Source organism: Labeo rohita, chromosome 9, assembly GCF_022985175.1.
Source record: "Labeo rohita strain BAU-BD-2019 chromosome 9, IGBB_LRoh.1.0, whole genome shotgun sequence".
Taxonomy (NCBI): domain Eukaryota; kingdom Metazoa; phylum Chordata; class Actinopteri; order Cypriniformes; family Cyprinidae; genus Labeo; species Labeo rohita.
This window is the reverse complement of record NC_066877.1, coordinates 37,521,935-37,548,142: the sequence shown is the minus strand read 5'-3', so window position 1 is coordinate 37,548,142 and position 26,208 is coordinate 37,521,935. Positions and strand designations below refer to the sequence as shown.

The following is a 26,208-nucleotide window of genomic DNA, read 5'->3' as shown; positions in this document are numbered from 1 at the left end:
GTATTCATCATGCCATAATACATAAAACATAAAATGTACAAAAAGCGGTCATATAAATTATGACAAAATTAGATTTTTGTATTTGTCTGTGGTGACTATAGAGGACTTTTTCATGCTTTGTTGTTTTGCGATGTTGAATCGCTGTAGACTGATCAATAGCAAACAACACTGTAATTAAATTATTAATAAAATTATTTAAAATTATTTCACTTAAATAAAGTTTTTGAGCCTGCATTTATCTGATCCGAAGTACAGCAAAAACAGCAATATTTTAATTTTTTTTTACTATTTAAAATAACTGTTTTCTTTTTGAATACATTTTAAAATGTAATTTATTCCCATGATTTCAAAGCTGAATTTTTAGCATCATTACTCCAGTCACACGATCCTTCAGAATTTCAAAATGTTTTTTGAGCAGCAACTCAGAATATTATAATGATTTTTGAAATCATTTTAATATACTGGTTTACTTAAAAAAAAAAAAAGTTGAGTAGATTTTTTTTTCAGGTTTCTTTGATGAATAGAAATTTTAGAACATTTATCTGTAACAGAAATCTTTTGTAACATTATAAACGTCTTTATTGTCAGTTTTGATCAATTAAAAGCATCTTTGCTAAATAAAAGTATTCATTTCTGTAATTTCTTTCCAAAAAATTATATTGATTCCAAGCGTTTGAATGGTATAGTGTATAATGTTACGAAAGATTTTTATTTCAAAGAAATGCTGATCTTTTGATCTCTCTATTCATCACAGAATCCTGAAAAAAATGTACTCAACTGTAGCAGCAAATCAGCATATCAGAATGATTTCTGAAGGATCATGTGACACTGAAGACTGGAGTAATGATGCTGAAAATGCAGATTTGATCAAAGAAATAAATAATATTTTAACACATATTCACATAGAAAACAGCTGTTTTAAATAGTAAAAACATTTCACAGTTTTACTGCTTTTGCTGTATTTTGGATCAAACAAATAAAGGCTTGGTGAGCAGAAGAGAATTATTTAAAAAAACACTAAAAATCTTACTGATCAAAAAAAACCTTTTGACTGATAGTGTATGACAAACTTTAAATATCGGTGCAGTCAACTGGAATTCATGTAAATGTGTTTTGGACAGGTTTTAATTTCCATATAGTTTAAATACACACTTTATGTGATTTCATCAGTGAGTGTGTGGCTTTCCTTAAAATATTTCAGCAAAAAGTCAATGCTTCATTTGTATTTAATAACTACATTTTGACGCATTTGTAACATTTGCAACATTCAAAGTTAGTGATGAGAAACTAAACAGAATTTTTATGGCCTGTTTTAAGTTATAATAAAGTTTAACTGTACTCCTCAGTCCTGTCTTGCAGGTTTTGATCAGCGCCTTTGGTATGAATATTTGTGGTTGTTTTATTACTGAATTCCAAAAATGCAAAACATTTTAATGGAGACGTTTAACAAACACTGTAAATCCAAAAAAGACCCACCAACTACATTCATATTTAAATTAAAGGTCATGAAAAACATATAATAAATTCACTTAACAGAGACCGGTGTTGGGGAAAGTTACTTTTAAAAGTAATGCGTTACAATGTTGCGTTACTCCCTGAAAAAGTAACTAATTACATTACCTAGTTACTTTTTATGGAAAGTAATGCGTTACGTTACTTTTGTGCTACTTTTTAAATCTGGGCAGGGTTTGCTTCTTTGTTTTTAATATAAAATAATTCTAATGTAAAAGCCCTTTTACACCAAAAGTGAAGTGAATTCACCTCAGGCTGAAAGAAAAGTTAATTTATGCAGGAGATCACTCTTCAGATATAAATAATGAGGCTCAAATGTTAGTTTATCTAAAGTAATTTTAGCTTATTAGTATGGTTGAATTGCATCATCGAAGGTCAGCAGCAAAGACACTGGTTAATAAAATGGGATTAAGTACATAAAGGATATTTGTTTAACATATTTATTTATTGCAGGGTTGCGTCATATTCTGAGTTTGCATTTCACTGTTTTTATTCATTTTGAGGAATACTGAATCTGTTTTTGTGAGTGAGATGAATTAATGCATGTTCACATTTAGTCTAGAATACAGTAACATCATGTTTACTCACAATTTCCCGACAGGAGACTTGTCAATCAATAAATGGGGAAAAAAGTAACTCAGATATTTTCTTATAAATTCAAAAGTAATGCGTTACTTTACTTGTTACTTGAAAAAAGTAATATTATTATGTAATTTGCGTTACTTGTAATGTGTTACCCCCAACACTGACAGAGACACGTTTTCAGGGCTTTATTATTGCATAGGAATCAGAAAGTTTTTTTTACGAACAGCTGAAAGACAATGAGTCCATCTACTGGAAACACACGACACTGCAACACAAAATTCAGTTTTCACGGTTTCAATCTGTGTTATAGTTTCGTCTCATTTATCTTTATGGAAAGAGAACATTTCCTTAAAGGAACGTGCAAAAACACTTTAGTGCATGAAATCTGCTTCTTAATTTTAGATACAGACAGCAGAGAGTGTTGCGTAAAAATGAAAGAAAAAGCGAGTAATAAAAAGAGCCGCACCTACTGAGTCACGCGCGTTTCCAAACAAACGAAACTTACACGTCAAAACTTGAGCGTGTTGTTTGATTCCAGAAAAATGGCAGACGACCTGGACGATCTCATATGTTTCGTTTGTCTGGACTACTTCCGAAATCCAGCGATTATTCCTTGTGGACACAGTTTCTGTAAGGACTGCATCACAGGACTGTGGGATCGGGATGTGTGCAGATGCCCTCAGTGCAGACAAACCTTTCCCGACAAACCTGCTGTCACTGACTGGCTGCAGGTGAAAGAACTTTCTGAGAAACTGCTGAAGATGAGGACGGAGGCGGAGGATGAAGATGCTGAAGCTCATGAAGTGAGCTGTGATTCCTGCTCCTCCAGAAGAAGCAAAGCTGTGCGATCCTGCCTCACCTGTGTCTCCTCATACTGCAGCGACCACCTGGAGAAACACAATGAGCTCCTCGGATGGAGGAAACACCTGCTGACTGAAGCCACGGATCTGAAGAGCAAAACCTGCTCTCAACACGAGAAACTGATCGATGTTTTCTGTCGCACTGATCACAAGTGTGTGTGTGTGTTGTGTGCAGTGTATGAACACAAGAATCACGACACCGTCTCAGCGTCTGAAGAAAGACGAAACAGACAGGTAGATCCTGACAGACTGCGCAACTCAAAAACATCAGGGGTGTACTGGCATAAAGTTGGCTTGACCTTGTTGGATATTCGCAACTTTAGGGACCGTCTCTAAAGTTACTTACGACATTAGTGTACATTTTTCTAAATTCAGTAGCATTTATAGACTTACCAACTGCAGTGTTCATGTAGGTGTCAACTATAATGCACACTTTTTAGATTTGTAATATTTATTAATATAAACTATAAATCATATGTCTAAAAGGTGTGCATTATAGTTGACACCTACATGAACATTTCATAGTTGGTTTTGTGACTAAGTGATTTTCCTAAAATGCTATTGAGCTTTAAATTATGGCATGTTGTGCGTTTGAGCCCATTCGGTAGTGAAAAATAGCATTTTTAATGTATGATTTATAGTTTATGTTAATAAATATAAAAAATGTCAAAGGTGTGCATTCTAGTTGACACCTACGTGAACATTTTATAGTTGTTTTTGTGACTGTAAGTGATTCCCCTCAAATGCTATTGAGCTTTAAATTTGGAAAATGTTGCTTTTGAGCCTATTGGGTAGTGACAAATAGCATTTTTAACATATGATTTATAGTTTATGTTAATAAATATTAAAACTCTAAAAGGTGTGCATTCTAGTTGACACCTATATGAACACTTTACAGTTTGGTTGTGACTTACAGGTCATTCGCTATAAATGCTACTGAAGTTAGAAAAATGTATTCTAATGTCATATGTAACTTAAGAGACGGCGAATATCCAACAAGGTCAAGCCAACCCCCGGTTTTTGGGTAAAAGTCAAGTTTCTTTTCAGTTACAACATTCCATTTTAATATGCAATGGACTATCAACAACACTTAAAACAGGAGACATAACATTATTTAGACATAATTTGCGGTATTAAAATAACGGAGTGTCTATTTGCACTAAGTGCAAATAAGTGCAATACATTGCTGGCAGAGGCTATTTACAGTAACTCCACCCACCTATATGTGATTGGGCCAGTCAACACGCCTAATGATCAACAGCTGCAGCAGTGCAGACGATAAAATTAGTGTTTTACTCTTTTTGACACGTTTGACCCGGTTAGGAATCCACCGTTAAGGCTGACTTTTTTCTCCCTTTTAACGTCTCATTTCATTTCAGAAAGGTATTTATTTTAAATATAAATTAAAAAAATAATTGAAAAGTTGAAAATGAAGAATTGGATAGGGTTAGGGTAGGTGTAGGGAGGGTTATTGTCCCAATAAGACAGCATCCATTTAATAAATTGAATTAAAACTATAATTTACACTCAGTACGTAATCACTGCATATTTTCTTAATGTACTACAATACTTGTGTCTATTTGCAATAAGTATTGTAAATAGCAGAAAATCCTGCTGTTTTAACAGTGTAAATAGAACCCATTGTTATTTGCTCTTTCGCGTCTTATCGTGCTTGTTTATGTTTAAATAAGTAGTTCACTTCCAGAACAAAAATGTACAGATAATGTACTCACCCCCTTGTCATCCAAGATGTTCATGTCTTTCTTTCTTCACTCGTAAAGAAATTATGTTTTTGAAGAAAACACTTCAGGATTTTTCTCCATTTAATGGACTGATTTGGTGCCCCGATTTTGAACTTCCAAAATGTAGTTTAAATGCAGCTTCAAAGGCTCTAAACGAACATTTTACCTTGAGAGAACCTTGCCAGAAGATTCAGTGTTAATTTAATATGTCTGTGTCAGATGCCCATTGGCGGATTGGGATTGTTACATTCATTTTCTTTAATTGATATTGTGCATCTTAATCATGGTGTCTGAAAGATAATGGTATGTTCACTTGTGAGTTTTATTTGCTATTTTCTGTGGCCAGAGGAAGTTAATGGAAACACGTGAGAAGTTTCTGCAGAACATCCAAGACAGAGAGAAGGATTTGAACGAGCTAAAGCAGGCGGAAGAGTCTGTCAAAGTGAGTACTGATCAGATGAGGTTTCATTACTCCTGTCATCTCCTCAGGAGACATAAATTACTTCTCATATGTGACCCTGGACCACAAAACCGGTCTTAAGTATCACAGGTATATTTGTAGCAGTAGCCAACAACACACTGTGTGGGTCAAAATGATCGATTTTTCTTTTATGACAAAAATCAGATCATGTTGCATGAAGATATTTTGTAAATTCTCTACCATAAATGTATCAAAACTTAATTTTTGATTAGTAATATGCATTGCTAAGAACTTCATTTGGACAACTTTAAGTGCAATTTTCTCAATATTTAGATTTTTTTGCAGATTCCAGATTTTCAAATAGTTGTATCTCAGACAAATATTGCCGAATCCTGACAAACCATACATCAATGAAAAGCTTATTTGTAAGATGTATGCACTGTATAAATTGTATAAGTTGTATAAATAAAAAAACAATGACTCTAATGACTGGTTTTGTGGTTCAGGGTCACATTTATTATTCATCTACAAATCCATGATGTTTAATTTGTTTCTCTTTAAATGTGATGAGAAATGTTCGAGTTCATATTGAGATCTCTGACTCTCTGAGTTTGGTATGGTGCCAAATCTGAGCACAGTTTGAGACATTGTTGAGGTCTCTTAGACATGAGAGCACCTAACGGTTAAAGCATTTACTAGTCTTGCTGAATGAACTGATGTGTTGATGAAGTAGTGTTGTTTGTGTTTGTTGTTCCTGTGGAACAGTGTTCAGCACAGACGGCAGTCGCTGAAAGTGAGCGTGTCTTCAGCGATGTGGTGTGCGCCGTTCAGAAAACACACGTCAGCGTGAAGGAACTGATCACAGAGCGACAGAGAGATGAACTGAGTCACATTGAAGGACTTCAGGAGAAAGTCCAGCAGAAGATCTCACGCATGAGGATGAAGGTGTCTGAGCTCGATCAGTTCATGACCACTGAAGATCACATTCACTTCCTGCAGGTACAACAGACTCATTCTTCAGTTTAGAAAAGAACAGCACTTCCTCCTTGGTTCATAAAAACTACTTGATTTTATTTATGTTTCAGTGTATTTTTGAATTTAGGATATTAAAGGAGAAGTCCACTTCTAGAACAACAATTCACAAATAATGTACTCACCCCCTTGTCATCCAAGATGTTCATGTCTTTCTTTCTTCAGTAGTGAAGAAATGATGGTTTTTGAGGAAAACATTTCAGGATTTTTCTCCATATAATGGACTTCATTGGTGCCCCGATTTTGAACTTCCAAAATGTAGTTTAAATGCAGCTTCAAAGGCTCTAAACGATCCCAGACGAGGAAGAAGAGTCTTATCTAGCGAAACAATCAGTCATTGTTTTCGAAAAATAAAAATGTGTATACTTTTTAAGCACAAAAACTTGTGTAGCACAGGCTCTGGGATGCGCATCCACGGGTCGTTCTTGAACGATTCTTTCATTTTGAACGAATCTTTAATGTGACTCGGGAAGAATGAGTCGTCTCGGGGAGTGATTCGTTCAGTCGTGCATGCGCAGCATCATATTAGGTTTTGTACTGGAATTAGTTCATCTGTTTCAAGTCTTCGGGTTTTTCAATCGTTCGTTCATCTTATGGGGCGTCACGTGATGCAGATTTTGCTAAAATGAATGAAATGCCTCAAAAAAGGATTCATTCATTTTGCTGAACGAGACTCAAAGGTCGGTAACATGATCCGAACTTCCCATCACTACTACGAATCACGTGTAAGTTCATCGTCTGTGTACTGAGTGTGGAGAAAAACTCCATCTTATTTTCTCCTACAACTTCAGAATCGTTCGACATCGTTGTACCTTTTAGTTTGTAAACAGTGTTTGACTTACTTACACTTTCTTAGTCTTTGCGCGTTTGCTTTGTAAACACTGGGTCTGTAGTTCCGCGTCACCTTTCGACGTGATTCAATAGTACGTAGCGTCGTGGACGCGCATCCCAGAGCCTGTGCTGCACCAGCTTTTGTGCTTAAAAGTATACACATTTTTATTTTCCAGAAAAAATGAGCGATTGTTTCACTAGATAAGACCCTTCTTCCTCAGCTGGGATCGTTTGAAGCCATTTTGGAAGTTCAAAATCGGGGCACCATTGGAGTCCATTATATGGAGAAAAATGCTGAAATGTTTTCCTCAAAAACCATCATTTCTTCACTACTGAAGAAAGAAAGACATGAACATCTTGGATGACAAGGGGTGAGTAAATGTATTTGTGAATTGTTGTTCTGGAAGTGGACTTCTCCTTTAACAAATTTTCCAGAGAAAAGCCAGGTAACAAATCGTTGTGGGAACGTTGTTTTGAAATGTTTCTAAATCATTAATATATCCAGTTTTCTTGTTGTGATTGGAACATTATTTAAAGGTTACAATGTTTCTTAGTTCTTTATGAAATTGTATATTGAATATTAATAGTGTTATAAGACTATTCAAATACATTACTTTAAGAATGTAATGTCCTAACGCTTATATAACTTGTTTTTAAAAAACATTAGTTTAAGTTGTGAGAACGTTCTCTGTTAGCCAGGCATATGTATTTTCTTCATTCTGCGTTATTTGTAATCCGTAGAATTACCCATCTGACTGTGAAGAATCCACGTCTGAAGAATTTCAAGATCTTTCCAGCATTTCTGAAAATCCAAAAGCATTTTTTCGGAATGTGGAGCTGCTGCTTTCTAAAATGCAAGAGCGTTTGCTGGACGTCACCAAAGAGACCGAGATCAAGATCAAGTCTGGAGAAGGTGAGAGGACTTCAGTAAACCCTCCATTAACATTTATGTGACCCTGGACCACAAAACCAGTCATAAGGGCCAATTTTTAGACTTTTTGAGATTTCATCATCAGAAAGCTGAATAAATAATACGCTTTTCATTGATGTGCGGTTTGTTAGGATACGGTAATATTCGTCTGAGATACAACTATTTCAATATCTGGAATCTGAGGGTGCAAAAAAAAAAGAGAAAATACTGATAAAATCATCTTTAAAGTTTTCCGAATGAAGTTCTTATCAATGCATATATTAAGTTTTGATATATTTTTGTGGTAGGAAATTTACAAAATATCTTCATGGAACATGGTCTGATTTTTGGCGTAAAAGAAAAATCCCAATATCCTAAAACAATTTTTTGCAAAATTGATGAAAAATGTTTGTTTTTTTCCAAGTATTTTTGGCTATTGCTACGATTATGCCCATGCTACTTATGACTGTTTCTGTGGTCCAGGATCACATTTATTTATTTTTGTATTACTATTTCAGTCTATACTTACATGAATGAATGTTTCTGTAGCATTATCTGTATGTGTTGTGTTGTCTCTGTATGCATGTGTCCCTAAACTGTGGTAGCAGGTTCTTGTTTTGTGTTTGTTTATAATAATAAACATTTTAAAGGTTTGGTATCCATTGTTTTTATAACATCACTTTGATACTATTTTAGTTTTTATTCAAATATTTCCCATTTTTATTTTTATTTTTGTTGTGTGTTTTTGTAATATTTATTTTTATTTTTATTATTATAAGTTTTACTTAGTTTTAATTATTTTAGTACAAGAAGTTAAACTAAATGAAATAAAATTAATTAAAAATGTTGCCTTGGCAACTAGCTGAAATGAGATACTTAGAATTCCTTTTTTTTCATATTTTTACTAGTGCTGTCAAACAATTAGTCGCAATTAATTGCATCCAAAAAAGATTTATGTATAAAATATATATGTGTGTATACTGTGTATATTTATTATGTATATATTAGGGTTGGCAAACTATTAATCGTGATTAAACGCATACAAAATAAAAGTTAGTTTGCCTAATATGTGTGTGTGTACTGTGTGCAGTTATTATGTATATATAAATACAAGCACATTCATGTGCATATTTAAGAAATATTTACAAGTATATGAATTTATAGTATTTTTTATAGAATTTATATTATATTTAAATAAAAATATTTTGTACGTAACATATTTCTCTTAAATATATACAGTAATTTGTGTGTATTTATATATATATAATAATTACACACAGTACACACACATATATTAGGCAAACTCAAACTTTTATTTTGTATGCGAGAAATCACAATGAATCGTTTGACAGCTCTAGTATATACAAATGCACACGCATTCAGTATATATTTTGAAAATATTTACATGTATTTCCATATATATATATATATATTTCTATTCATATAATTGATTTTATATAAAAATATTTTTAATATATAAATATAAAATTTTTCTTAAATATATACATGCATGTGTGTGTGTGTGTGTGTGTAAACAAAGACTTTTATTTCGGATGCAATTAATCACGATTAATCGTTTGACAGCCCTAATTTTACGTTTGATTTTAGTTACATTTTTTCAAAATAACAATTTTTAAAGTTTGTTTTTTAACTATAATAACATCTTGATATTAATATCGGCATGAAATCAAATTTGACTCTGTTTACTTTCTTAACACGAGTAACTGGTGTTACTGATTCATTATCGAAGTGTTTGACTTCATAAACTGTCATCGAATAACTTACTTCTAAAATGACTTTTCAGCTGATGTCTTATTTTGTAACCAAGTTCCTATAGAGACACTTTTCACCCACTCCAATCAGTTCCTCATGATTAAAATCACATTATAGAAGTAAAATGGCTCACAAACACTTTCATGTGATTGTAAATCATCTCAGGAAAGTGCACAAAATGAAAAATGCTGCATTTTATGTAATAAAAAGTGATTTTGTGTAGATGGTAAACATCTTATTTGGTTTCTTCCAGCCGATGCACCTGTGTCACTGGCTGCACTTTTTGGCAAAAAATATGGGCAGTGGGACTGTGAAACCTGTCTGCTGGTAAATGAAGGCACGTCTGGCTATTGTGCGTCATGCCACGGGCCAAAGCCAAACATGAAAAGCGAAAGCCCTTCGGCACCTGCGTTTAAGTTTTGTTTTGGTCGTTCAGGATTTAAAGAGCCTTTAGAATCAGATCTTAATGCTCAGATAGAGAAGATCAAGGATAAAGCATCGCCAGCGGACTTCACTTTTGAGCCGTCTGCAACCCGCAAAAAGAATTCAGCGTTTTCATTTTCTATTCCATTTCCTATCCCTACTGCTGAATTTAACTTTGGCAGCGTGTCTTCATCTGGTTTCCAATTACATGCTGAGCCCAAGAAGACAGAAACAGAAAGAGTGAAAAGTAATTTTGATGAACCCATTCCCACTAGCAGCACCTTCAGTTTTACAGACTTGCTGAAGACCTCCCAAGGTTCTGCTCAGGAGGACCAGAAGAATGTTTTCCGTTTTGGGGAATCAACGACAGAATTTAACTTCAGTTTTCAGCATGTTCCCCTTAAATCCACATCTGTGGAGGCTTCCGGCTCAGATCATGAAGAAGAAGCATGTAAACATGAAGACGATGACACTCTGGACTTCGAGCCGGTTGTACCGTTACCTGATCTAGTCGAGATCTCGTCTGGAGAGGAGAATGAGCAAGTCGTTTTCAGTCACAGAGCCAAACTCTACCGCTACGACAAAGAATTACAGCAGTGGAAGGAAAGAGGCGTAGGAGAACTTAAAATACTTCAGAACAACGAAAGCAGACGTGCAAGACTCGTGATGAGGAGAGAGCAGGTTCTCAAACTATGTGCGAACCACTGGATCACTACAAACATGAAGCTGGAGCCCATGAAAGCCGCTGAGAAAGCCTGGACGTGGAGCGCCTTTGATTTCGCGGACGGAGACGGCAGCGCTGAGACGTTAGCCGTGAGGTTTAGACTACGGGAGACGGCGGACGCTTTCAAGAAGAGCTTTGAAGAAGCAGTGATCACTTCATTCAATGGAGCAGAAAGAGGTGAGCGTCTGTAATCCACTTCTCCCGTTTGCTCTTTTTACACTATCGCTCTATATAGACGAATACAACCAAATACAACAATCATTTCTGATAAATGTCAGATTGACTTGAATGGTGTGAGATGACTGGATGATTTCAACTGATTTCCTATTGAACTGTCAGCAAATCCAAATAGCTATTTCAAATACAGTGAATGAAGCTACAAACTCCATCATAATGCACAATGTTTACATCTAACATGTATTTTGAGCTGCAGCTCGTCACATTAATGGAGTGTTTCACTAGTTAGCAGTAAACCGGTTAGCTCATTTGCTCTCAGATTTGGATCTTTGAAATGAAAATATGGATATTTTATTTGTAAACATCATACTTTTTTCGCTTATTTCAGTTAATGTCATAAAACGCTAGTAGTAGTACTGACAGTGTCGTTTAAACATGACTGAAGACACGAAAAGCGGAGCAACAGACAAACCGATTCAACTGAGTGAGTCATTTAAGCGGGATTTGATTCAAACTCGTGAAGTCGATCATTTAGTTCAAGCAATTCACTCGCAAAAAAAAAACAAAAAACCAAACAAACAAACAAAAAAACAGATCAAGCCAATCATTTTTGAATTTAGAAATCGCTTGTAATGATTTAAAAAAAAAACATATATAGTGATGGGTTAAATTAACGGAGCTGTTGGAGCTATTTTGCACTTTGTTTATTTTAGGTTTAAGTTATAGCTGATTTATTTCTTTTTCTTTCTTGTTAAAGTTAATTTGCTTTATTTTGCATTTATGCTCATTTTCTTGTTTATTTATATTGTTGTTTATTGGTCACATGGTGCTATGTTAATTTACATAAGTAGGTCAAGGAGGGACCTCAGGCCGCGAGGGCATATGGTTTTTTACCAGCGTAAGAGAGGCAGCAGAAATGTCTGTGAGCTTGCTTTCTTTGTGTAAATAAACCTCCTCAAACTCATGGACATTAGTCTATTTTGGTACCTCTAAACCTGCGTAAAGCCTAACCTATGACGTAGCCTCAGTGGCCATTTGAGAAGTTTGATATTATTCGTTTTGCTTAAGTTTATGGACAAAGAGCCACTACAGGAGCTTTTCGAAACTCCATCTTTTGATTCAGATCGGAACGTCTGTGCGCGGATCGCGAATCATTTTATTTAGACCGGAACATCATACTTATTGTAATTAATCTCAAAAACCAGCGAGCTGACCGAGTACTGACAGTGTTGTGTAAACATGGCTGGAGGCACGAAAACCGTAGAGGAACTGGCAAACTGTTTCAATTGAGTGAGTCATTTCCGCTGGAGCCGCTCCGACTGATTCAAACTCAAACTCGCGAGTTCGATCGTTCAGTTCAAGCCTATTCACTAGCAAAAACAGTTCAAAAGAGCCATTCGTTTTTTAAATTTGAAAAGCACGTAGTGATGGGTGAAAGAGAGCTTTTCGAAACTTCGGATCAGTTTAACCAGTGCGTCGCAAAATGATTCACTATTTCAAAGCGCCCCAATCGGATCGCGAATCATTTGATTCAGATCGAGACTTAAATGTTTCAAAGCGAAGCAGCGGATTTTTTGAGCGGGTTCGTCAATGTTTACACTCACTTAGGAGCGCGTATCGCGAATCACATGATTCATTTCGGGCCTTTGGAGCGGATTCGCGAATCATTTAATTTCGACCCGAACGTGCGAGTTAGCGAATCACTTCAGAACGGGAATTCGAAGCGCGTTTCGCGAATCATTTGATTCAACTCAGCATTTGGAGCGGGTTCAAACTTCAGAGTGGGTTTGTGAATCACTATCGCGAATCATTTGATGTCGATCGGAACTTTGGAGCGGGTTCGCGAATCACTTCAGATCGGGAATTCGAATCGCGTTTCGCGAATCATTTGATTCAGTGCGGAACTTCTGAGCGGGTTCGCGAATCACTTGACTTCGATCAAAACTTCTGAGCGGGTAGACCGGAACTTCAGAGCGCGATTCATTTGATTCAGATCGGAATTTTAACACGAGTTCGTGAATCATTTCGCGAATTGAATGATTCGCGAACCGCGCTCACAAGTCCGATCTGAAATGATAATCATTATTTAAGTCGGCATTTCATAGCGCTGTTCGCGAATCATTTTATTTTGATTCGGAACTTCGGAAACTGAATCATTTGATTCAGAGTGAGTTCGCGAATCATTTTGATTCAGATCGGGTTGCGAATCATTTTGTGAATTGAATGATTCGGGAACCGCGCTCCAAAGTCCCAATCTGAAATGATGGTTCTCGAATCATTATTCAAATTGGGACTTCGGAGCGCGGATCGCGGATCGCGGATCGCGAATCATTTGATTCAGATCGGAACCTCAGAGCGAGTTCGTGAATCATTTCGCAAATTGAATGATTCGCAAACCGCGCTCAGAAATCCGATCTGAAATGAAAATCATTATTTAAATCGGGATTTCAGAGCGCTGTCCGAGAATCATTTTATTATTCGGACCTTCGGAGCGCGAATCATTTGATTCAGAGTGAGTTCGCGAATCATTTTGTGAAATTGAATGATTCGCTCCGAAGTCCCAATCTGAAATGAGGTTCTGGAAATCATCATTTAAATCGGGACTTCGGAGCGCGGTTCGCGAATCATTTGATTTTGATCGGAACTTCGGGGAGTGAATCATTTGATTCGGTTCGGGACTTCAGAGCGAGTTTGTGAATCATTTCGCTCCAAAGTCCTGATCTGAAATGATAGGTCTCGAATCATTCAAATCGGGACTTCGGAGCGTGGATCGCGAATCATTTGATTCAGATCGGGATTTCAGCGCGAGTTCGCGAATCATTTTGTGAATTGAATGATTCGCAAACCGTTCTCCGAAGTCCCAATCTGAAATGATGGCTCTTGAATCATTATTCAAATCGGGACTTTGGAGCGCGGATCGCGAATCATTTGATTCAGATCGGGATTTCAGCGCGAGTTCGTGAATCATTTCGCGAATTGAATGATTGAATGTTTTCATTTGGGTTCAGAAGTGAGAGCGCGAGTTCAATCATTACATCAATAAAACGTAATTTCATTATTCTCTGATGTGTTTAATGAGTTGTAATGTGTTTGTTTTGTCAATCAGAAGAGCAGAGCGCTCAGGAGCGGAGTGATGCTGATGTTCAGATCGTGTTTGAGCGAAAGCCGACAGCAGATCAAGCCGAACTGGCAGCCGGACTGATGCTTCCTCACACCTTCTTCTGTTACAGAAATGATCCGGGACACGCAAGCCATGAGGATGATGATGATGGTAAGAATATGAAGGGTCTGTTTACTTGATCTAACTTGTCTTTTGACAGGTAATTGATTAAATTACATTTCTGTCTTGCATAAAAACAAGTCAGTTTAGATGTAACCATATAAACACACTATTTAGATTATACTTGGGGAGAAACATATCAGTAAATACTGGGGAAGTGAACAGTTATGTCATTAATATTGCAGATGAAAACACACCGTCTTCTGGTTTCTTGGCTCTTTATGCACATCATGTCTCAGTGTTTAACTCTGTTGCCGTGTTTCTCTCACTTAGATGAAGATTTTGAAGGTGCTGTGAGATCTCTGAAAGGAAAGCTGTATCCTGATGCGCTCGCTGGTTGTGGTAAGTTAGTTTTTTTGTATGCGCACACTGAGATTAAATCATTGTTTGTTTTTACTGAGATTGATTTAAAGACAGTGAGAGAAATAGTGTGCTCCAGTTTGCCTTAATTCTGCTAATAATGCTGTTAGATCTTCATCTTCATGTTTATGAAATAAAGTTTTATTTCTGTAGACGCCGGAGCTGCAACAGAGACACAAAATCACGAGGAAGAAGAGAAGAATGATGATGATGATGAAGCAGTTAACAATGTACATATACAATCACTTCCCTGCTGGAAACAGCCTTTTATATTTGCCTGTGTAATAGAGTATTAACAATAAAAACAATACTTAAGGAAGTTCTTGTAAAAGTCATAGCTACAGTATTTTTAAGAGTAATTGTTTCTCTGAAATTAATAAGTTTTAAAATAAGAAGTTTTTCATGTGCGAATTTGATCATCCTTGTGCAAGTGACCCAATTTTACACTAAAACCCAATTCACACTATAAAAAAGTAATATTTTAAATATGCAATATATATGTATATATATTTGGTTTCTGACATCATTGCATCTTTTTCTACTCACTATTCTATAATCTTTGTTTAATCACTTTTTTATTATGTTTTTTATTATTTATTTAAAATTGTATTTATTTCAATCAATTTATTTTAATTTAAATGTATTAATTTATTAGTGTTTTGAATCAACTGGTTTTAGCTAGAAACATGCTAATAACATGCTAATTATGCTAGAAACACGCTAGCAACATGCTAGTAACTTTCTAATCATGCTAGCAACATGCTAGTAACACGTTAATCATGCTAGAAACATGCTAGTAACATGCTAATCAGGCTATAAACATGCTAGTAACTTGGTAATCATGCTAAGAACATACTAGTAACATGCTAACAACATGATAATCATGCTAACAATATTGTAATCAGCCTATAAAAATGCAAGCAACAAGCTAATCATGCTAAAACATGCTAACAACATGTTAAATCATGTGAACAGTGTGCTAAATCATGCTAGAAGCATCAACTTTCATACTTTTACAACTGCTTCAAATGTTCAGGCTAAGCTTTCTCAAGTCAACTCAAAGTTTGTTCTCAAACTGTCTTTATTTATTCTCACATTTTTTGACAGTTTTTCTCTAAACTTCTCCACAGATCCTCTATCTCTCTTTGAACTAACCTTCAATCTCTGTCAAACCAACATTTAGTTTTTCTTAATTTGGCCTTTCATATTTTCCTCATGTAATTGCTTCTGTCAAGGTGGAGCTTCCATCGGTTGAGGAGAACGAAGAGGAGATTTTGTTCAAGCAACGGACCAAACTGTTCCTGTGGGACCGTGATAATAACAAGTGGAAATCCTGCGGTGCGGGAGACATCAAGATCCTTTTCCATCCCGTGTGGAAGCGCTACCGTGTGTTTATGTGTCAAGAGAAGGATAAAAAACTGTGTGCAAACCACTGCATTACCAGAACCACTCATCCTAAACCTCTGCACACCAACGCGAACGCGCTGACCTGGACGGCTGCGGATTATTCAGGTAGAAACTGCAAAATCTCCACAGATTTACGTCTTGTTTGCCAGTTGATTTAATGGTGCTCATGTTTCCCACAGATGGAGATGGTGTGATACAGCAGTTTGCTGCCAAGTTTAAGACTCCAGATCTGACTGATTCCTTCAAAAAAACCTTAACAGACTGTCAGTGTCACGTGTCAGAGTTCATGCAGCCATCCAAAAGTAAAGCTGTTCCTCACGCTAAAATCTGAAAACTTAAATATGATGTAACAACGATATCACTGTGCAGGACTGAATGAGAATAAAATCTAGCCATTAAAGGTTTGAAGATGAGAGGTTTGACATGGCGAAGTCATAAAAACAACTTGTTTTTATGTTAATTATTTTACCAAAATAAGAGTAATCATACAAAATGCATTTTTTTTAATTTAGTACTGACGTGAATAAGATGTTTACATATAGTCTACAAGAGAAAATAATAGCTGAATTTATAAAAATGACCCTGTTCAAAAGTTTACACACACTTGATTCTTAACACTGTGTTCCCTGGTGAAAAAACCAGCTTATGCTGGTAGGTATGTTTTGATGCTGGTTTAAGCTGGTCCTTTGCTGGTTTATGCTGGTCCTTGACCAGCAACATGACCAGCATAATCCAGCACCAAAACATACCTGCCAGCATGAGCTGGTTTTTTCACCAGGGTTGTTCCTGAATGATCCACAGATGTGTTTTTGTTCAGTGATAGCTGTTCATGAGTCCCTTGTTTGTCCTGAACAGTCAAACTGCTGCTGTTCTTCCCACAAATTCGGGATTTTTCAGCATTTTTGTGTATTTGAACCAATAATGACTATGATTTTAAGATCCATCTTTTCACACTGAGAACAACTGAGGGACTCATATGCAACTATTACAGAAGGTTCAAACACTCACTGATGCTCCAGAAGGAAAAACCATGCATTAAGAGCCGGGGGGTGAAAACCTTTGAAATTTGAAGATCAGGGAAAATGGGCTTATTTTGTCTTCTGGGAAACACGAGGGAATTGTTGTGCTAAACACTTCTCATGACATTTAACAAACACTGTACATTTGAATAAGGTGATACAATATTAACTGCATGAAATAAAACAAAAGCACGTCACATTTTTTTCTACTTCTTCAAGACAATGAGTCCATCTAGTGGAAACACGTGATACTGCAGCATCATCCCAGTGACAGTAAATAAACATGAACAGATGAAAATACATCAATAATTTACATACTGCACGCGCACGTCCTCAGTTTCCACGCGTTTTCATATCTCATCAAATTCGTGCTATTTCTTAAATCTGCTTCCCCACTGTATTATAATCGGGAGCAGTGTTGGGGAAAGTTACTTTGTTACTAATTACTAGTAACTAATTACGTTACTTAGTTACTTTTTATGGAAAGTAATGCGTTACGTTACGTTTGCATTACTTTCTAAATCTGGGCAAGGCATGTTTGTTTGTTTTAATATAAAAAGTTTTATTTTTGGCAAATGTAAAAGCCCTTTCACAATAAAAGCCTCAGGCTGAAGGAAAGTAAATTCACGTCTGTACAGTAAAACACAGAAGAAGAAAGTTCAACACTATTCAGCAATAAAAAAGAACAGTGTTTGACTTGAACAATTTTTTCTTATTAATATGGTTGAACTGGATCATCAAAGGTCAGCAGCAAAGACAAAAACGGGATTAAATACATAAAAGATAGTTGTATTATTACTGAGGAAAACTGAATATGTTTTGTTTGTGTGTGACAGTGAGGTGAATTAATGCATGTTCACATTTTTTCTAGAACTAAAGTGTCTTACTCCCGATTTCTCTCAACTTGGGGACAGAAGAGCTGTCAATCAATAAATAACTGGCGTTACTTATTTGAAAAGTCTTTTTGATGTTTTGATGGGCGATCCAGTCATTATATAGATCAGTCGTCGGGAAACAGCACTGATGAGTCACATTTGATGTTAAACAAAACGAAACCTAAACGTCGAAGTTTCGTTTGTGGATCCAGCAAAATGGCAGCTAATGCAGACGTTCCCAGATGCTCCGTTTGTCTGGACTTCTTCCGAAATCCAGCGATTATTCCTTGTGGACACAGTTTCTGTAAGGACTGCATCACAGGACTGTGGGATCGGGATGTGTGCAGATGCCCTCAGTGCAGACAAACCTTTCCCGACAAACCTGCTGTCACTGACTGGCTGCAGGTGAAAGAACTTTCTGAGAAACTGCTGAAGATGAGGACGGAGGCGGAGGATGAAGATGCTGAAGCTCATGAAGTGAGCTGTGATTCCTGCTCCTCCAGAAGAAGCAAAGCTGTGCGATCCTGCCTCACCTGTGTCTCCTCATACTGCAGCGACCACCTGGAGAAACACAATGAGCTCCTCGGATGGAGGAAACACCTGCTGACTGAAGCCACGGATCTGAAGAGCAAAACCTGCTCTCAACACGAGAAACTGATCGATGTTTTCTGTCGCACTGATCACAAGTGTGTGTGTGTGTTGTGTGCAGTGTATGAACACAAGAATCACGACACCGTCTCAGCGTCTGAAGAAAGACGAAACAGACAGGTAGATCCTGACAGACTGACGCTGATTTATAATATCTGAGAATCTGTGGTAGCCTGTATTTGTCATTACATGTCATCTCATCCAGAGGTCCCTGACTTACATTTTTCATTGTGTTGATATTGTTTGGTGAAAGAATTACATAAATGAAGATTAAAGTCAAAATATTAAATGCAGTGGATGTATATTTATGGAGCAATCCCCTATTTTGTAGAGGAGGGTCAAATGATTATTTTCACCTGAGATTTACTGGGTGTAAAAATGACTTCAGAAGGATGGCAGCATCATAACGATATTTAGAGACAGAGATTGGTAGCTCTATCAGTAAAATCTGTTGACTTTATCAATCTTTGTTGCGTTATGTGCAAGTATCAAAATATTAAAAAAGAAGTATCATATTTGTTCAAACTGACCCACATTTGGTTTTGACCACTGAGAATGTGTACATTTTAACGATTTACTCCCAGAGCCATATTGAAATTCCAATATCTCTGGAACTGAATCTCATAGGGCCTTAAAAATGAAGATTCCAAAAGTAAAGTTTTTTGAGACCTAACGTCTAAAAGAGCATTAATATATCTTTAATACTTCTTGAGTTACAGGCCTTCAAACTTTGGGGGAAAACACATGAAAAGTGCTGTTTCCTCATGTTTGCACATTTGCACATAATGCAACAAAGATTGATAAAGTCAACAGATTTGACTAATAGAGCTACCAATCTCTGTGTAAAAATAACATTATGATGCTGCCATCTTTATAAAGTCATTTTTACACCCCTGTAACTTGACTCTGAAACTCAGGTGAAAATTGCCATTTTGACCCCCGTCTACAAAACAGTGGATCACTCAGTAAATATTCGTCAATGACATTTCACATTTGGGCTTTCATCACTATACATGTCTATCTTTCTTTAGAAAAAATATTTGGTTAATCAGAAATCTGAGCCGGTTGATTTGACACAGAATGACCCACATGTCTTTGTCAGATGTTGGATAATTCAGATTATTTGTGAGCGTGCATATTTATTTCTGCAGGTCTTACAAATAAAAAAGGTCTTATATCACAGCAGAAAGTCTTAAATGCTGAAAGCTGTAAAAGGAGTATCTCCTTTTTAAGTACAAATATCTAAACGCCTTCAAATCAAGATAATAAGACAAGGAACAGAAGACAAACAGTGTTGCAAATACAGCCTGTAGTACATTTAGAGACCATGCTGATGTTCCCGTTAATTTATTTATTTACATTTTCTTTACCTAGTTTTAAAAAGATCTTTTAAAAAGTATTTACCTTCATAAAACCTGTATTGATAATGAGCACTTTTGTTTCATTAAACTAAATGTGTGTCTTAATCCTAGTATCTAAAAGTTAGATGCAAGTTTTCTTTTCTGTGGCCAGAGGAAGTTAATGGAAACACGTGAGAAGTTTCTGCAGAACATCCAAGACAGAGAGAAGGATTTGAAAGAGCTAAAGCAGGCGGAAGAGTCTGTCAAAGTGAGTACTGATCAGATCAGATCTACAAATCCACTTTGCCTTGTTTTTCTCCTTAAAATATGCTTTTTAATAGCTGAGAAGCTCAGACAATTTGCTCTTGGAAGAATCTAATGAGAAAATCTAAGACTTTTGATGGTAGATTTTGGTATAGTGTCAAATCTGAGCACATAATCTCACGTTAGTCTATGAAATACAAGGATGTGTTGATGAAGTAGTGTTGTTTGTGTTTGTTGTTCCTGTGGAACAGTGTTCAGCACAGACGGCAGTCGCTGAAAGTGAGCGTGTCTTCAGCGATGTGGTGTGCGCCGTTCAGAAAACACACGTCAGCGTGAAGGAACTGATCACAGAGCGACAGAGAGATGAACTGAGTCACATTGAAGGACTTCAGGAGAAAGTCCAGCAGAAGATCTCACGCATGAGGATGAAGGTGTCTGAGCTCGATCAGTTCATGACCACTGAAGATCACATTCACTTCCTGCAGGTACAACAGACTCATTCTTCAGTTTAGAAAAGAACAGCACTTCCTCTTTGGTTCATAAAAACTGCTTGATTTTATTTATGTTTCAGTGTATTTTTGAATTTAGGATATTGACAAAGATTTTAGTGTGGAATGTATTTTTTTTTTCATTCTGCGTTACTTGTAATCTGTAGAATTACCCATCTGACTGTGAAGAATCCACATCTGAAGAATTTCAAGATCTTTCCAACATTTCTGAAAATACAAAAGCGTTTTTCCACAATGTGGAGCTGCTGCTTTCTAAAATGCGGAAGTGTTTGATGGACGTCACTAAAGGCACAGAGATCAAGATCAAATCTGAAAAAGGTGAGAAGACTATTTCTGTTATTTTAATATTACTGAGAAACTAATGTTTTTAAAGAAGTCTCTTCTGCTCATCAAGGCTGCATTTATTTGATCAAAAATACAAAAAAAACAGTAATATTGCAAAATGTTATTACAATATAAAATAATAGTTTTTATTTTAATATACTTTAAAATCTAATTTATTCCTGAAATGCGAAGCTGAATTTTCATCAGCTGTTACTCCAGTCTTAAGTGTCACATGATTCTTCAGAAATCATTCTAATATGCTGATTTATTATTAGAATTATCAATGTTGGAAACGGTTGTGCTGACAAATATTGTTTTGGAAACTGTGATTCATTTTATCAGGATTCTTTGATGAATAACAAGTTAAAAAGAACAGCATTTATTCAAAATATAAATCTTTTCTAACAATGTAAATCATTGCTGTCACTTTTTATTAATTTAACACATGCTTGGTAAATAAAAGTATTAATTTCTTTTAAAAAAAGAAGGAATTGAAATGTCATTGAAATGCCCCAAACTTTTGAACAGTAGTGTATTTTGTTAGAAAACCTTTCTATTTTAAATAAATGCTGTTCTTTTTAACCGTTTTTTGGGTCAAAGAATCCTGATAAAATGATTCACAGGTTCCAAAAAAATATTTGTCAGCACAACTGTTTCCAACATTGATAATTCTAATAATAAATCAGCATATTAGAATGATTTCTGAAGAATCATGTGGCACTGAAGGCTGGAGTAACAGCTGATGAAAATTCAGCTTTGCATCACAGGAATAAATTAGATTTTAATGTATGTTAAAATAAAAACTATTATTTTATATTGTAATAACATTTTGCAATATTACTGTTTTTTTCTGCATTTTTAATCAAATAAATGCAGCCTTGATGAGCAGAAGAAAAGTCTTTTAAAAACCATTACAAATCTTACTATATATGCATGTATATGCTGTTCTTTCATCAAATAACATGTTCCATCTCTAAAATGACATTTCAGTAAAAGTGAAGAAAAACTCCTCTCAAGGTTCTGCTCTGTGGGACCAGAAGGATGTTTTTCCCCATTTTGGGGAGCTGGTTGGAGGATTTACCTTCAGCTTTCAACATGTTCCTCTTAAATCCACATCTGTGGAGTCTTCTGGCTGGAAATATGAAGATGAAGATACTCAGTACTATAAGCCGGTTGTACCGTTACCTGATCTAGTCGAGATCTCGTCTGGAGAGGAGAATGAGCAAGTCGTTTTCAGTCACAGAGCCAAACTCTACCGCTACGACAAAGAATTACAGCAGTGGAAGGAAAGAGGCGTAGGAGAACTTAAAATACTTCAGAACAACGAAAGCAGACGTGCAAGACTCGTGATGAGGAGAGAGCAGGTTCTCAAACTATGTGCGAACCACTGGATCACTACAAACATGAAGCTGGAGCCCATGAAAGCCGCTGAGAAAGCCTGGACGTGGAGCGCCTTTGATTTCGCGGACGGAGACGGCAGCGCTGAGACGTTAGCCGTGAGGTTTAGACTACGGGAGACGGCGGACGCTTTCAAGAAGAGCTTTGAAGAAGCAGTGATCACTTCATTCAATGGAGCAGAAAGAGGTGAGCGTCTGTAATCCGCTGATAATAAATGCATGCTTTCATTTCTAATTGTATGGATCAACTGTTCTGTTCTGATCTGGTTATGTAAAACACTACAAAACTTTTGCCCAGTATTTTTTTTGCCACAATTTACAGTCTGCAGATTTGAGTTGTTTTTTAGCTTCAGACTAATTTCTGTTCGCTATAGAATTGCACTGGTAAATGTATTATTCAAATATTCATTTATTTATCTATGCATTTATTTTAATAAAAAAAATCTTTAATGAAATCTTTTTGTTTATTGAGTTATCCAAATTAAATTGAATTGTTTGAATCTATTTATTTTATGCAAATGTGTAGATTTTTTTAAATCAATTATTTAAATATAATTTGATTTACTTTAATCTTAATCTTAATTTTTCATACCTTAAACTAACCTTGAAACTTTGTCAAGCTATCATTTAGTTTTTCTTAAAGGAGAAGTCCACTTCCAGAACCACAATTGACAGATAATGTACTCACCCTCTTGTCATCCAAGATGTTGATGTCTTTCTTTCTTCAGTCCTAAAGGAATTGTGTTTTTTGGGAAAAACGTTTCAGGATTTTTCTCCATATAATGGACTTCACTGGTGCCCCAATTTTGAACTTCCAAAATGTAGTTTAAATGCAGCTTTAAATCGCTCTAAATGATCCCAGACGAGGAAGAAGGGTCTTATCTAGCGAAACAATCGCTCTTTTTTTTTTTTAGAAAAATAAAAATGTGTATACTTTTTAAGCACACAAGCTGGTGTAGCACAGGCTCTGGGATGCGCATCCACGACGCTACGTACTATTGAATCACGTCGAAATGTCACGCAGAACTACAGACCCAGTGTTTACAAAGCGAACGCGCAAAGACTAAGAAAGTGCAAGTAAGTCAAACACTGTTTACAAACTAAAAGCTACAACGATGTCGAACGATTCTGAAGTTGTAGGAGAAAATAAGATGGAGTTTTTCTCCACACTCAGTACACAGACAATGAACTTACACGTGATTCGTAGTAGTGATGGGAAGTTTGGATCATTTTACCGACTCGGACCTTTGAGTCTTGTTCAGCAAAATGAACGAATCTTTTCCGAGTCATTTTGTTCATTTTAGTAAAATATAATTGAAATGTTACGTGTGACTTCCCTAACACATCTACTGTTTACACAAACGTTGATCACACTACAAACAAGACAAAACTATAATGCTATAAGAAACAGAAAAGATTCATTTTTGTTTACCTGGGTCTTTAGTCTATGATTAGCTCACCTCACCTCTTCTCTGACAAGTTTTCGGGTTTGAGTCGTTCATTCATCACGTGACGCCCCATAAGATGAACGAACCACTCGAAAAACCCAAAGACTTGAAACAGGTGAACTAATTCCAGTGCAGAACCTAATAGGATGTTGCTCATGCACGACTGAATGAATCACTCCCCGAGTCACATTATAGATTCGTTCAAAATTAAAGAATCGTTCAAGAATTCATAGCGTCGTGCATCCCAGAGCTTTTTTTGCTTAAAAAGTATACAGATTTTTATTTTTCGAAAACAATGAGCGATGGTTTCGCTAGATAAGACCCTTCTTCCTCGGCTGGGATCGTTTACAACCACATTTGTGATCGTTTGAAGCCGCATTTAAACTGCATTTTGGAAGTTCAAAATCGAGGCACCAATGAAGTCCATTATATGGAGAAAAATTCTGAAATGTTTCCCTCAAAAAACATAATTTCTTCACAACTGAAGACAGAAAGACATGAACATCTTGGATGACAAAGGGGTGAGTACATTGTATGTGAATCTTTGTTTTGGAAGTGGACTTCTCCTTTAATGTTAGAACAACATCACTGTGCAGGACAGAATGATGATAAAATCTAGCTAGGAGGTTTGAAGAACTTTGACATAATAAAGTCATAGAAACAACTTACATTTATATTTATTTTTCTTTGTATTAAGAAGAATGTAAACATCTAAACTATCTGCAAAGAAAAAAAACCTCTTGGAAATCCTTTGCGCAGTGACAAAGATTCTGTTATTTTTGTTCTGTATGTATAAAGCCTTCTTTTTTTCAGTAGAAAATGAGGCTGGAAAAAATGTGATGTAATCTTTGAATAAACATTTTTATAAACACTTTTTTTTTCTTGTGTGTGTGTGTGTTCCTGGTAAACCCTACGTTATGGGGAAAAATATCGCCACAAAGATGGCAATATCTGAAATCTTTGTCCTGTTGGGGACATTTTTGGAAACAAGCTTATAAAGTATACAGAATTAAGTTTTTTGAAAATCAAAAAATGCCGAACACTTTGTGTGAAGCGTAGGTTTAAGTGTAGGGTGATAGAAAATACAGTTTGTACAGTATAAAAACCATTACACCTATGGAATGAACCCATAAAACGTGTGTGTGTGTGTGTTTCAAATTGGTGTGGTTTATTTCCAGGCTACAACACACACATACACTATCAGTCACGTTTTTGAACAGTAAGATTTTTATTTGTATTTTTTTTTTTTTAGAGAAGTCTCTTCTGCTCACCAAGCCTGCATTTATTTGATCCAAAGTACAGCAAAAACAGTAACATTTTGTAATGTTTGCTATTAAAAAGTACTGTTTTTATTTAAATATATTTTAAAATATCATATTCCTGTGATTTCAAAGCTGAATTTTTAGCATCATTACTCCAGTCACACGATCCTTCAGAAATCATTCTAATATTCTGATTTTATTATTATTATTATTATGTTGAAAACAGCCGAGTAAATTTTTTCAGGTTTCTTTGATGAATGAACAGTTTAGACGAGCAGCATTTATCTGAAATAGAAATCTTTTGTAACAATTTAAATGTCTGTATCATCACTTTTGATCAATTTAAAGTAATCAATGTCTATAAACAAAAAAATACAAATTAAAATAAAAATAAAATAAAAAAGATACTCACTCCAAGTTTTTGAATGGTATAGTTTAAAATGTTTTTTTATTTCAGATAAATGCTGATCATTGTATCTTTCTATTCATCAAAGAATCCTAAACTGTTTTAAATACTGATAATAATAAATGTTTGTTGAGCAGCAAATCAGTATATTAGAATGATTTCTGCAGGATCATGTGACACTGAAGACTGGAGTAATGATGCTGAAAATTCAGCTGCGCATCACAGAAATAAATTACAGTTTAACACATATTCACATGATAAACAGTTGTACAAATGTGTAAAAACATTTAACATTTTACTTTATTTTTGATTGAATAAATTCAGCATTAGTCAGGTGATTCATTTCAGTGAATCATTTCAAATTCTGATTCAATGATTCATTCACGTCTTCTCTCAAACATTCTATGAGGTTTAAAACTATCAGTCTGAACTTTCATTCTCACAAGACGAGGAAGAATCATGAAATTAGTTTAATAAACTTCACGGAAGAGTAAAAACACATTACCATCACAATATTCCTGCTGTTGCTTAATTCACTACGACCTCATGAATATTCATCAGATGGGTAAGCTTTTATTTTTAAAAGAAATTAATACTTATATGCACCAAGGATGTGTTAAATTAACCTAAATTATAACATTTCAAAAGATTTCTATGGTTTTCTTTTTAACTTTCTACA

General features: G+C 35.6%; 1 protein-coding gene across 1 annotated transcript; it reads left to right on the top strand.

Moving 5' to 3' along the window:
- Positions 1–2,491: 2,491 nt before the first annotated feature.
- On the top strand, positions 2,492–23,139 carry LOC127171280 (uncharacterized). The gene is made up of 15 exons (XM_051119825.1): positions 2,492–3,191; positions 5,046–5,141; positions 5,886–6,119; positions 7,725–7,896; positions 9,920–10,990; positions 14,097–14,261; positions 14,544–14,612; positions 14,784–14,860; positions 15,866–16,142; positions 16,217–16,362; positions 18,028–18,699; positions 20,092–20,187; positions 20,435–20,668; positions 20,839–21,010; positions 22,007–23,139. Exons 1-15 carry the CDS (start codon positions 2,640–2,642, stop codon positions 22,612–22,614), a joined length of 4,641 nt encoding a protein of 1,546 aa, XP_050975782.1. The 5' UTR covers positions 2,492–2,639; the 3' UTR covers positions 22,615–23,139.
- The last annotated feature ends 3,069 nt before the right edge of the window (positions 23,140–26,208 follow it).

What these genes read in the sequence shown, in the direction of transcription:
- LOC127171280 (XM_051119825.1), top strand. Translation starts at nt 2,640, where the DNA reads ATGGCAGACGACCTGGACGATCTCATATGTTTCGTTTGTCTGGACTAC. An exon ending in AAGAAAGACGAAACAGACAG is followed by an intron (nt 3,192 to 5,045) that starts GTAGATCCTGAC and finishes TTCTGTGGCCAG; the next exon opens with AGGAAGTTAATGGAAACACG. An exon ending in ATCACATTCACTTCCTGCAG is followed by an intron (nt 20,669 to 20,838) that starts GTACAACAGACT and finishes TGTAATCTGTAG; the next exon opens with AATTACCCATCTGACTGTGA.